We start from the raw sequence: 13326 nt of genomic DNA, 5'->3' as shown, positions 1-13326 counted from the left end.
TCCTCGTTTTTTTTTTAAAAAAGAGAGTTTGGTGTTGGGTTTAAGGCATCAGGCTAAAAACCAGGAGACGTGAGTTGTAGTCCCACCTTAGGCACAAAACCAGGTGGGTGACCTTGGGCCAGTCACTTTCTCTCAGCCCTAGGAAGGAGGCAATGGCAAACTACTTCTGAAAAACTTTGCCAAGAAAATTGCAGGGACTTGTCCAGGCAGTCGCCAAGAGTCAACACTGACTCAAAGGCACCAAAAAAAATTTAGGATCACAATCGCATACTCCCAGTTAGTACCACCAATATTGGGGGATGATAATTGTTATTTTCCAAAACATGTGGAAGGCAGTAAGTTATCTATCCTTGTACTAGTGTTTTCACTGAAAGTCAGTAAGCCCAGATTCAAAGTTTTATGCAGTAATGACATTCACAAATAGTCTAAACAATGGGTGATTTTATATAAATCACTTTTAAAAATTAATGTCAATTCTCCTCAATAGTTCTTATAGAAGTCTTTGTACTAGTGGTATTTTTTCTGCCCAAGCAACATGACAGAATAACTGAAACAAAGCTTTAATTTTTTTTAATAAAAAAATCTTTACATTTTAACATGATCTTTTCACATTAGTTGAATAAAACAACCTACTGTTGAAAATCTGTTCAGTTTGATGACGTTAATTTCCTGAGCTAAATTGTATAGATAAACTGAATGCATTAATTATAGCAGCAGACAAAAACAGTTTCATACTAACACTGCCAGCAAAACAAAACTATGATGAAAAGGAGTGTCAAAATATGAAGGCATAATTGCTCTAACTGGAAATGTGCATTTAGCTTTGTTTCATCAAATTACATTCAGCCACTGTCAGACAACATAACGGTGATGTAGAGATCCCTTACTTTCAGGATCAAAATAACCAAATTTTAAATATTCCTTTTCTTAATTTTTAAATTTTAGTGGATAAAATCATCACAAGACTGTTGGGAGTTTTCAGCTATCCATATCCATTGCATTCACAGAAACTGAGATATTCTGAAGCTAGTTTACATTTTAATTAATGTTACAGTGAAGTCCAAAATTACATACATTTGCCACCCTGGTTCTACTTAAGCATGGGCAATCCTGGCCTATATTGCAAAGTGTTTAGAAGACTTAGAAAAGAAAAATTGGTATACCATCTAGCATATTACAGTGATAAAACACATAATCTGTTTTACACTGTCAGAGAAATTTCCACTTCAAATTCCTTAAATAACACACATTAAACATACAACAAGAGACACTGGCTCCTTATTAAAGAAGCAAATTCCATACTTTCTCCTGGTTAGTTTAGGTTTCGAAACTCTATTTTCTGAGAAATCTTTAGATGAACAATGTAAAAGAGTATTTAAATCCAATATAATCTAATATACAAATCTAGGTTCCAAAAATTGTTGAAATATAAAACACAGAAACTCTAGAAGTTGCAGTAATGCATAAATAAAAATAAAATTATAATTATAAATCAAGTTCTTCCCCATAGAAAGTTTAAAACTCAAAACTGTTCCCATAAAGGTACTTATTACTGTAACATAAGCTTCTTACAAGAAGCAAAACACATTTGATTTCTTGGTTCTAGTTTCAAAACCAAATGCTATAAATTTATTCTGGCCAAGAAGGCAGCTGTTATGCTAACTCTCTGTTTATGTGTGCAAAAAAATCTAGAAACTGAATATAGGTAAAATCAAGATCAAGAATCATGTGCACTTTTAGTAATATCAAATAAACAAATTAATGTGCCAAATTTATATTGCTTTGTTGCACTTGCATTCAATGCAACACTGACAAGAAATCAAAGATGCCAAAGATTATGAAAATATATCCACAAAATTGGACTTCTGATCAAGTCTGTTAGATACAATTTGCTTGATGGGAAATTCTTACAAGAGTAGTTGACATCTGCTTCCCTGTGCATTGGTGATGCATCAGCCATATCCTCATGACCCCTGAGCAAATTCATGGAGCATAATATGAAGATTTTATGAAAGCCTCTCTGAATACCTGGGTTTGTTGCAGTGCAAACTGCATTGTCGTTCTTTTGCCTCTGCATTTCTCTCTTCTAAGAAATAGTTTTCACGTTATCCAGAAAAGGCAGTAAGTCACTTTTCACCAGACACATTCAGTCCCGGGACTGATAGAAGAGAATATAACCAGATTCTGAGTTTTTTGAGATGTCTGATGTCAACCCGTAGAAATCTTCAATAGCTTGGGCATCTATTTTCTGAAACAAAATAGAAGGGTATACATTTCCATATATATATATATATATATATATATATATATATATATACATACATACATACATACATACATTTTGTAATTTTGTAGCAAAAATATAAGATAACTTTAGCAGCAGCATTTTATAAAATGGTTTGTCACTTGCAGCAACAGAGGCATTACTGAGAAAAATATGCATAAATTAATTTTTTTTGGTAAATAGCAGATCCATACCAATAGCAACAATGGAAGTTCCTTGCAAATATTTCTAGTTTTGGTAATCTAAAACCAAATAGCCAAAACATAAGTTTAGTGAATACATTTTACAATCAATGAATCATAATAATTCTTACCTCTACAATGTCATCATCAAAGAGCAACCAAAAATCATGACTCTTCACAATAGCAATATAGTGTCCTCTGTTAGGTCCACTGTGAAAAGAAAGTCATTAATGTTATGCCATCTTCAAATTCAATATTATGTAGGGTTTTTTTTAAAAAACATAACATTGTATTAAGGAGAATCTTTGATTAGTAGTACTGCTTTTTTCCTTCCTAAACCAGCATAATCTTTATGCCAGTGTACTGAAGATTTTATATGAGGAAAAAAGCTGATGAACAGTTAAGCTAAAGAAGTAACAATATGTAATTTTCTTGTTAATGAAAGTACAGAAAATTATACATCCAAAGTAATGACAATTAACATCTTTTAAAATGCAACTTTCAGGCAAAAACTGATACTCAGATGAAGGCAATTGAAAGGATCACTCATAAAAGCTCCTTAAAAGAGAGAATTAAAATTATCCACTAATACATATTTATGAAATAATTAAAAATGCAGGATACAATTTTTGCCCTCCAGTGGCACCCAATTTTAACAGCCTCATAACTTATCTTCTCTTAACATATAACAGTGAAACTTCTTGCCAACTATTCCTTTATCATACTGACAGTCTATCTAGAAATGGAATTTACCCTTTCTCTAATAATTAAGAAAACTGCAGGATTTAGGAACATGAATAGCATAACATTGAACTATAAACACACGTACAGATACCCACACACATACAGTCAGTAAGGAAATACAGAATATATTCTGTGCTGTAATTATAGAACGAGTTATTCAACATAATTTAATGAAGAACACTCCAAATCAGATATTTTTCATAAGACACCTTTTTTCTATTGTTTACTGAATAAACTTTGCTAGGGATGAATCTTAGAAGACTATTATTATTCATATTAAATAAGTTATTATTTATATATTATTTTCCTCCTAAAAGAATTGAGTGTTGTTCAAACTAGTAGCTATAGAAAGAAATATACAGTAAAAATGAAAACATTATCATTTTAGTAGTACTACAGTTAGCAACACAAATTATGTCTTAGTTCCATTTTGGCATTCACCAATGTCCCATTCATAAGCAGCACAAGGGCCAGCAATATGACACTTCTGGGCATTGGAGCATCTACTCCTAGGTTCTTGGACCAACCAGTGATTCTGTTTAATTAGAAATGACCAAAGTCTCATGAGATTTGAAATGAAAATGCCAAAATCTAATGAGATACTGATGTGTACAATTTGGAGAGAAACCAGTGCCTTCAAATGAAGTTGCCAAAACCACAGAAAAAAAGGGACATTAATCGAAGTAAATATTTGTAGCTCAGGGTTGAACTGTGGAGTCCTTGGTGCTCTCTGAGTCTTGTTGCACTGAAGATGTTGCCTAGTCTGGCAATGAAACGTCTGCAAGAAAACAAGGCTGAGAGAGCACCAAGGACTCCACAAAAGGGACATTCCTTGGGATTGCATGTGACATATAGGAAGTCCTCGCTTAATGACTCTAATTGGGGCTGGAATTTCCTTCACTAAGCGATGCAGTCATTGGGCAAAACATCACGTGACCACACCACTTAGGGACAGCAGTTTCAGTAGTCCCGGTTGTGGTCGTCAGGCCAGGACCATGTGGTTGTTAGGCCAGGACCTCATGCTTCTCTTGCCCTGCTGTGCTCACCTCCAATTCAACCCCCCACCCGCCTATCACTCCCCCATCTCTGCCCTTCTGGCCGTCCTGCACTCTGCTGCCCCTGCTGACTTTCACTGTCTTCTTCCTCCTGCTGATGAGGCAGCAGGAGGAAGAAGGCAGTCTGGCCTGGCCCTTCATGAGACAGCTGCTGGCCACACAAGGCCTCAGGAATGCTGCATGCAGCTGCCTCACAAAGGGCCAGGCCAGGCGCACCTTGTCAGCAGTGGGACGAAGAAGATGGTAAAGGTCAGCTGGAGACAGGAGGGCTGGCGGAGTGCGGGGTGGGCAGAGTACAGGGTGGCAGGGGCAGTGAAATGCAGGGCAGAGCACAGGGGCGGCAGGGTGGCAAGGCGGCAGAGTTCAAGGCAGAACCAAGGGCGGTGGGGGTGCAGGGCGAAGTGCAGGATGGCTGGGGTGCTGGAGTTCAGGATGGTGGAGGCGGCAGAGCACAGGGCAGCCAAAATGGCAGAGATGGGAGGGAAATAAGCAGGGGGAGTTGAAGTGCACGCTGTGATTGTAAATGTGGGCAGGCTGCCAAGTGTCCGAATTTTGTCATGCACCATGGGGATGCTGCAATGGCTGTAACTTCGAGGACTGGGTGTAAGTACCATTCGTTCAGTGCCATCGTAATTTTGAATGCTCGCTGAATGAATGGTTGTTAAACAAGGACTACCTGTATAAAAATGTTGCTCTACTCCACCTTAATGGCGTGACTACTTCTTACTATTACTTTGAAGAGGAAAATTTTGCAGAAGAAATACGATTAGTTGCTACGTTACAGGCTACCACTTATGTAAAACATCTGCATTCAATCATATCACTCAGATATGAATGGGAAGTGAGTTAAGAGGATAGAGCTACCTTTCTTCATCTCATTTATATACCCAGCACTAATGTTGTCACTTAACTCTACATATGTAATAAATTTCAAACTTTATGTTTAGGATTTTTAACGGTGCATACATAGCACTATTTTCCAGTAAGTCAACAAAAAATAATAGGTTGTATCATATTTTATTACCTTCCACAGTGAACTACCACTGCCACAAGATCATACATTCTGTCAGGATTTGTGGCATCACCAGATGTATTAAACAGTCGAAGTTCTAAAGGAAACACTACCCTATAGGAGAGTTTTGTATATCGATGTAGCTGGTCCATGTATTTAAATCTTTTCAGATGGAGAGCAAGAATCATAGGCAGCTTTTTTACTTTCATTCTGAAACAAAATTAAAGTGATCACCATATTTAATTAGATTTCAAAGTCTATTTTGCTGCCTGTCTGCAAAGTCATAAAACAATATTAATGAAACTCTGTTATCAATACATTATCTCAATATTACCATTTGCTGAAAGCTAAAAATATTTACTCAATAAAACTTCAATTTTCCCCCCCAAAATTTATGTGAAAATGATTCAGAGCAAGTCATTAGCCATTATACACCAAGGTTAAAAACATTTTTGAGATTTGGGACAGAGCTGCTAATGAGGAAATCAGTATAGCTTGCAAAATGATGAACTGAAAATAAAACATCTTATTTTCTTACAAATCTTTTAAACTAAGAAAAATGATGTTCCTTTTTGACAAATTTTCAGATTCCTTTGCAAACATATTCAAAGTCTTGGCAAACAGGTGTGCATATAAGGGAGAGAAAACATATCCATGATACTAAGATGCCTGAACTAACAATCTCTTCCTTTCAGTAGTTTACAATATGGAGCAGCCATCAAAAAGCAACAAACATGACACTGTAATCCTTTCCAAGGAAGTTATTTGGGGATTTAAATGGGATTTTAATGTTATAATGCTTACAATGTGACATCCAATAGCTGGTCAGGAGCTATGAAAATTATTGAGAGAAGTATAAAAAGTATTTGGTAGGACTTTAAGGAGCTTTTTCTATCCTTGGAAAGAAACATCAGACATGGGAATGCAGTATATTTTGCTGGGCCACACAAATTTCATTAAAAATGAAAAAGGCAGTCAAAAGATTATACAGTAGCAGGGGACAACATTTTTGGAAAATATAGCTCCAGTTCTAGAATTTTCTCCTTTTTCCTTTTATGCTCTCTTCTTTCCTCTTTTTCTTTTCTTAAAAAGTTTATTTACTTAATATGTAGATTTACATTCCACTTGTTTGTACAGGAGCTCAAGTTGGTGATAGAAATTTTAAGGTTTAAAAATAGCTTTAGCACAAACTAGTTGACGTTCACTCAAGCTGAACTCCAAGAAGTTTAAGAAAACTGCCACTTTTAAGTTACTACAACTAACTGACACTAATACCCCTGGAGAAGGAATTACTGAATACTCTATTATTAGCAATAATACCTGATTATGAAGCTACTAACCAAAATTCTACAAAGGGTCCTTTTTGTTTGGATCTGATATAATTTTTATTGGTGACCTGAATTTAGACAATAGCCTTATAAATGTTCATGTAATCAGCTAAAATTTAATTTTAATTAAAGGTTATTCTCATCAAAAACTCCAAGGGAATAAAAGAAATTCATATACAAGTATCTATACATAAAAGTTACCCAGGTACATGAATATACAGTATATGAAGCTGTTTCTACTGAAGGATAAAACAACTACTTGCACAAATAATATTTCACATTGCTTTATTCAGATATTCAAGACTGACTGCACCAAATATTTGAACACTTTGGGGCACCAATCTTTGGAGCAGGAGGCTCTGGCTCTAGTCACCCTTACTACCTCTAGATTAGATTATTGCAGTGCACTGGGTCCACCTCTGAAGACCATTTGGAAATCACAATTGCTGGGGAATGCAGCAGCCCACACTGATAGAGAAAGCCTAGTCTGGCAGCACAGCACCTATATTATGGGTAGTATATTGGCTCCCCTTCAGCAAAGGATCGTTACCTTGTCGTGGTGCTGGAGCTTGAGCACCTCAATGATGCCATGAGCTAAACCGTGAAGGGCCACCCAAGACGGGAAGGTCATGACAGAGAGGTCAGACTAAATGCGATCCCTGGGGAAGGTAATGGCAACCCACCCCAGTATTCTTGCCGTGAAAACTCAATGGATCAGTACAACCAGAGATATGTCGGTATACCATCGGAAGATGAGACCCCCAGGTCGGAAGATGGTCAAAATGCTACTGGGGAGGAACAGAGGATGAGCTCAACTAGCAACAGACGTGATGACGCAGCTAGCTCAAAGCCGAAAGGACGGCTAGCGGCCAACGGTGCTGGTGGTGAACGGCGAATCCGATGTTCTAAGGATCAACACACCACTGGAACCTGGAATGTAAGATCTATGAGCCAGGGCAAATTGGATGTGGTTATTGGTGAGATGTCAAGATTAAAGATAGACATTCTGGGCGTCAGTGAACTGAAATGGACTGGAATGGGCCACTTCACATCAAATGACCACCAGATCTACTACTGTGGGCAAGAGGACCACAGAAGAAATGGAGTAGCCTTCATAATTAATAGTAAAGTTGCTAAAGCAGTGCTTGGATACAACCCAAAAAACGACAGAATGATCTCAATTCGAATTCAGGGCAAGCCATCTCACATCACAGTGATCCAAATATACGCCCCAACCACAAATGCTGAAGAAGCTGAAGTAGAGCAGTTCTATGAGGATCTGCAGCACCTACTGGACAACACGCCTAAAAGAGATGTTATTTTCATCACAGAAGACTGGAATGCTAAGGTGGGCAGTCAAATGACACCTCGAATTACAGGTAAGTATGGCCTGGGAGAACAAAATGAAGCAGGACATAGGCTGATAGAATTTTGCCACGACAATTCACTCTGCATAACAAACACTCTCTTCCAACAACCTAAGAGACGGCTTTATACATGGACTTCACCAGATGGACAACACCGAAATCAGATTGATTACATCCTTTGCAGCCAAAGGTGGCGGACATCTGTACAGTCGGTAAAAACAAGACCTGGAGCTGACTGTAGTTCAGATCACGAACTTCTTCTTGCACAATTTAGGATCAGACTAAAGAGATTAGGGAAGACCCACAGATCAGCTAGATATGAGCTCACTAATATTCCTAAGGAATATGCAGTGGAGGTGAAGAATAGATTTAAGGGACTGGACTTAGTAGATAGGGTCCCAGAAGAACTCTGGACAGACGTTCGCAGCATTGTTCAGGAGGTGGCAACAAAATACATCCCAAAGAAAGAATAAACCAAGAAGGCAAAATGGCTGTCTGCTGAGACACTAGAAGTAGCCCAAGAAAGAAGGAAAGCAAAAGGCAACAGTGATAGGGGGAGATATGCCCAAGAAAATTAGAAACATCGGAGGTAAATTCCAGGCAAAAATGGGTATGATCAAAAACAAAGATGGCAAGGACCTAACAGAAGAAGAAGAGATCAAGAAAAGGTGGCAAGAATATACAGAAGACCTGTATAGGAAGGATAACAATATCGGGGATAGCTTTGACGGTGTGGTCAGTGAGCTAGAGCCAGACATCCTGAAGAGTGAGGTTGAGTGGGCCTTAAGAAGCATTGCTAATAACAAGGCAGCAGGAGACGACGGCATCCCAGCCGAACTGTTCAAAATCTTGCAAGATGATGCTGTCAAGGTAATGCATGCTATATGCCAGCAAATTTGGAAAACACAAGAATGGCCATCAGATTGGAAAAAATCAACTTATATCCCCATACCAAAAGAGGGAAACACTAAAGAATGTTCAAACTATCGAACAGTGGCACTCATTTCACATGCCAGTAAGGTAATGCTCAAGATCCTGCAAGGTAGACTTCAGCAGTTCATGGAGCGAGAATTGCCAGATGTACAAGCTGGGTTTAGAAAAGGCAGAGGAACTAGAGACCAAATTGCCAATATCCGCTGGATAATGGAAAAAGCCAGGGAGTTTCAGAAAAACATCTATTTCTGTTTTATTGACTATTCTAAAGCCTTTGACTGTGTGGACCATAACAAATTGTGGCAAGTTCTTAGTGGTATGGGGATACCAAGTCATCTTGTCTGCCTCCTGAAGAATCTGTATAACGACCAAGTAGCAACAGTAAGAACAGACCACAGAACGGACTGGTTTAAGATTGGGAAAGGAGTATGGCAGGGCTGTATACTCTCACCCTACCTATTCAACTTGTATGCAGAACACATCATGCGACATGCTGGCCTTGAGGAATCCAAGGCTGGAGTTAAAATCTCTGGAAGAAACATTAACAATCTCAGATATGCAGATGATACCACTTTGATGGCTGAAAGTGAAGAGGAACTGAGGAGCCTTATGATGAAGGTGAAAGAAGAAAGTGCAAAAGCTGGCTTGCAGCTAAACCTCAAAAAAACCAAGATGATGGCAACCAGCTTGATTGATAACTGGCAAATAGAGGGAGAAAATGTAGAAGCAGTGAAAGACTTTGTATTCCTAGGTGCAAAGATTACTGCAGATGCTGACTGCAGTCAGGAAATCAGAAGACGCTTAATCCTTGGGAGAAGAGCAATGACAAATCTCGATAAAATAGTTAAGAGCAGAGACATCACACTGACAACAAAGGCCCGCATAGTTAAAGCAATGGTGTTCCCTGTAGTAACATATGGCTGCGAGAGCTGGACCATAAGGAAGGCTGAGCAAAGGAAGATCGATGCTTTTGAACTGTGGTGTTGGAGGAAAATTCTGAGACTGCCTTGGACTGCAAGAAGATCAAACCAGTCCGTCCTCCAGGAAATAAAGCCAGACTGCTCACTTGAGGGAATGATATTAAAGGCAAAACTGAAATACTTTGGCCACATAATGAGAAGACAGGACACCCTGGAGAAGTTGCTGATGCTAGGGAGAGTGGAAGGCAAAAGGAAGAGGGGCCGACCAAGGGCAAGATGGATGGATGATATTCTAGAGGTGACGGACTCGTCCCTGGAGGAGCTGGGGGTGATGACCGACAGGAAGCTCTGGCGTGGGCTGGTCCATGAAGTCACGAAGAGTCGGAAGCGACTAAACGAATAAACAACAATATTGGCTCCCAATAGATCCCAAGAACAAGTCACTTTTTTAAACTATAAAGCTCTGTAGGGCATGGGATCAGGTTATCTGCAGGGCTGTCTCCTCCAAGTTGATTCCAACTGGACTGTCTTAATTTTGCCTGGGAGGATGCTGTTGGGTACTCTCAGCTTAAGAGGTGAAGGGATTGGGTAACCTGAAGGGGATGGTTTGTTATGACTACCCCAAATGACTTGCACATGCTTCTCCAGATCTAGGTGGCCCACCTTGAATTATTTTATAGAAAGCTGTTAAGTCCTGGCACTTCTGCCAAGCCTTTGGATACCAACATCTGTATTTGCACACCACTGGATTGACAAGGGCTATTTTTGTTGTACTCTGGTTTTAGGACTGTTATTAACATGAATTTATGTTTTTATTATATTTTATATTAATCTTATGAACCGCTCAGAATTGCATAATTTGGAAATATATGAATACTGGAAATAAATAATCCAACCAACACTGGTATCATATCCAATACAATGGAGAAAGATATCAATTGAAAAACAACTCTAGATCAGGATTAAAATTTTAAATAATTTTAGAACATTATGGATACGGACAACTGAGCAAAAGTCTCATATTAAACAATCCCACAAAACTTAAATAACCTAGTTAAGGCAGATAATAAACACACTGGCAATTACCAAACCTGAAAACTCAAAATATGAACTGAGAAGAATTATTTATATATATTGTTAACACCCAAAATATATGCATTTGGTACCTTTTGTGTGCTTCCTGTTTACTGCGACACTCTTCACAGTAATATTTATATTCACTGCACAAGGTTTCTGTGTTGCTGAAACCCCTAAAACAGGAGAATATTAATAGAACTAAGAAAACTCCATTTTTTGAATAAATTATTTTGAAAGACCAACAACTATCATTTCTTTCATTGAAATACATTTTGCACTGAATTGTACATTACATATTTGAGACACTATGACACAAACTAGGTAACAGTTCAAGTTCAATTAAGGAAGAATACAAAAAGTTTTATGGTCTATTAATCTTAAACTGGTCTAATAAAACAATTATACTTACTTTATGTCAAACAAATTTCTATGCTTATGGGGGCAGAATCAGTGGTAAACTATTTCTCATACCTTAAACAATGTGTGATTGAAGTATTTTGTTCCACATCAACAGAAAGATCTAAAAAATCTTCATCTTTGCTGCTTATCTGCAAGTTGAAAATAAATTCTACAATGATCCTTTTTATGCACAGTTTTGAAAGATCTTGAACTAGCAATAAAAAGCAATAATGGTAACTAATAATGGTAACTAAACATTTAACAAAATTCTCTCGTGTTGGAGAAAAAATGCTATTGTTTTCACCGCTTTGTTAATATTCCACTACTAGAAGCACAGCAAAAGCTACACTTTTTAGGGATCTTCTCCTGACTTCTCCTTTCACACTGGAAGAAACTGATTCACTTCTATTTTTGGAATTCAGTACTGAACATCTTAAACTCCATATATCTCCAGTGAACAACAAGAAACAAATTATTTGGCTATATAATTCATCTTTTGCAAACATAATCCACCGTATGCTGTTCTTGGCAGTGGATGAAGAAAACTGGGTAGAAATATACAGTGCAAATACTGACAAAAAAGCAAGAATACAATTGGAAGAGGAAGCTTAGTATTTTGTTCTTACCCAAATTAACATCTGGAGATACATTCATGTTAATGCTTCGGGATAAAACAGTTTAAGGACAGACTCTTAGTAACACGGGTTAAGCACAGTAAGTGGGGAACTTGTGGCCCTCCAGATACTACTAAATTAAAATCTGCAACATTATGTACTTTTCTTTTTAAAAATTATAGGTAATCAGAAACAAAGTTTTCCCAGAATATTATAGCATCCCTCACCCCTGGCCACGCTACAGGGGATTATGTGAACTGAAATCCAATATATTTGGAACATATCAGTTGGGAAAAGCTAAGTGGAAATTTATTTCTCTGATAAGAAACTCAGATAATTTGTTTATTAATCATTAATGAAAGAATATGAGAAGATAGGCAAGAACCTATTTTTAAGGTCCAAATCTATGTCAATTTAGACGTGCAAAACGTTCCCATTTTCTAGCCTGGTGCCTTAACTATTACACCAAACTACTACACCAAAATTACTCTCATTTCCATATTCACTTTTTCTAAATTCCATTTCTCACCTAACTTTTTTTCTGGATAAAAATTTTAATTACTTTACCACAAAAAGTCCTTATACACAAATATACAGCTGTTGTACAATTCCATTAAATCAGACCGTGAAAGAAAATTTGTTTACTCTAGTGAAATCACCATACAACTCAAATTCATATCAATATTTTATACCCAACTTTCTTTATCCACTGCCAAAAACAGTATCTGTTTTATATTCATCAACCATGCTGAAAATTAAGAGTGATTTGTAGAAGATGCTTACAGTTTCACAGGTGAGACACCTTGTTTCATTGGTTAATGTCCCTTGGAAGATTTCATGAACCCATGTTGGATTTGGGGAATTATTGTTTTCACTGTCAATGCTGCCATTAGGTAGACCATTCTGTTTCTCCTGTTTTCTCTCCTCTTGCAAAATATCTGCCACTGTATTCAGTAGATAGTTCAAAAACTCATGTGCATCTTGCTGCATGTAATTGTCGAAAAGCTCTACAAAAAAAAGATACATTTAGTCTACTTCCTGGGTAGATAAATACGCTTAAATAGCAAGTCATGTTTGAGATGGGCAGTGGAAAAATGTGCTAAATAAATAAATAAAATAAATAAATTGCTGGGAAACAATAGTGACAGAAAGCTATTGTACATATCCTGCATAACCAACTTTCTATAGCATCTGGTTTGCTATTATATGAAACAGAGGGTTGAGCTACATAAGCCTTGAGTCTTCCAGTTGAATTCTTGCCTTGTTCAACATTCTCACTTCACTCTCCTAACTTTATATCATACATTTAGTGTGACCCAAAATACCCTAGAACCAACTGCAACAGGTTGGAACAGATATTCTGGGCTCTAGCACTTTACATTCTTTCAGGTGTGTTATTGGAATTTGGTCC

General features: G+C 37.6%; 1 protein-coding gene across 1 annotated transcript in view; it reads right to left on the bottom strand.

Annotated features, from left to right (window-relative positions):
- Positions 1 to 554: 554 nt before the first annotated feature.
- Positions 555 to 13326, bottom strand: part of USP12 (ubiquitin specific peptidase 12) — a 28721-nt gene continuing 15949 nt past the window's right edge. The window contains exons 4-9 of the mRNA XM_063305748.1: positions 12699 to 12922; positions 11374 to 11450; positions 10992 to 11075; positions 5290 to 5487; positions 2598 to 2676; positions 555 to 2248 (exon numbers count right to left, since the gene is read on the bottom strand). Of these exons, the coding sequence (XP_063161818.1) occupies positions 2147 to 2248; positions 2598 to 2676; positions 5290 to 5487; positions 10992 to 11075; positions 11374 to 11450; positions 12699 to 12922 (764 nt within the window). The 3' untranslated portion in view covers positions 555 to 2146. The remainder of the gene's footprint in view (positions 2249 to 2597; positions 2677 to 5289; positions 5488 to 10991; positions 11076 to 11373; positions 11451 to 12698; positions 12923 to 13326) is intronic.

The sequence above is a fragment of the Candoia aspera genome, chromosome 5, assembly GCF_035149785.1.
Source record: "Candoia aspera isolate rCanAsp1 chromosome 5, rCanAsp1.hap2, whole genome shotgun sequence".
Lineage (NCBI taxonomy): Eukaryota > Metazoa > Chordata > Lepidosauria > Squamata > Boidae > Candoia > Candoia aspera.
This window is presented reverse-complemented; position numbering and strand designations above follow the sequence as displayed.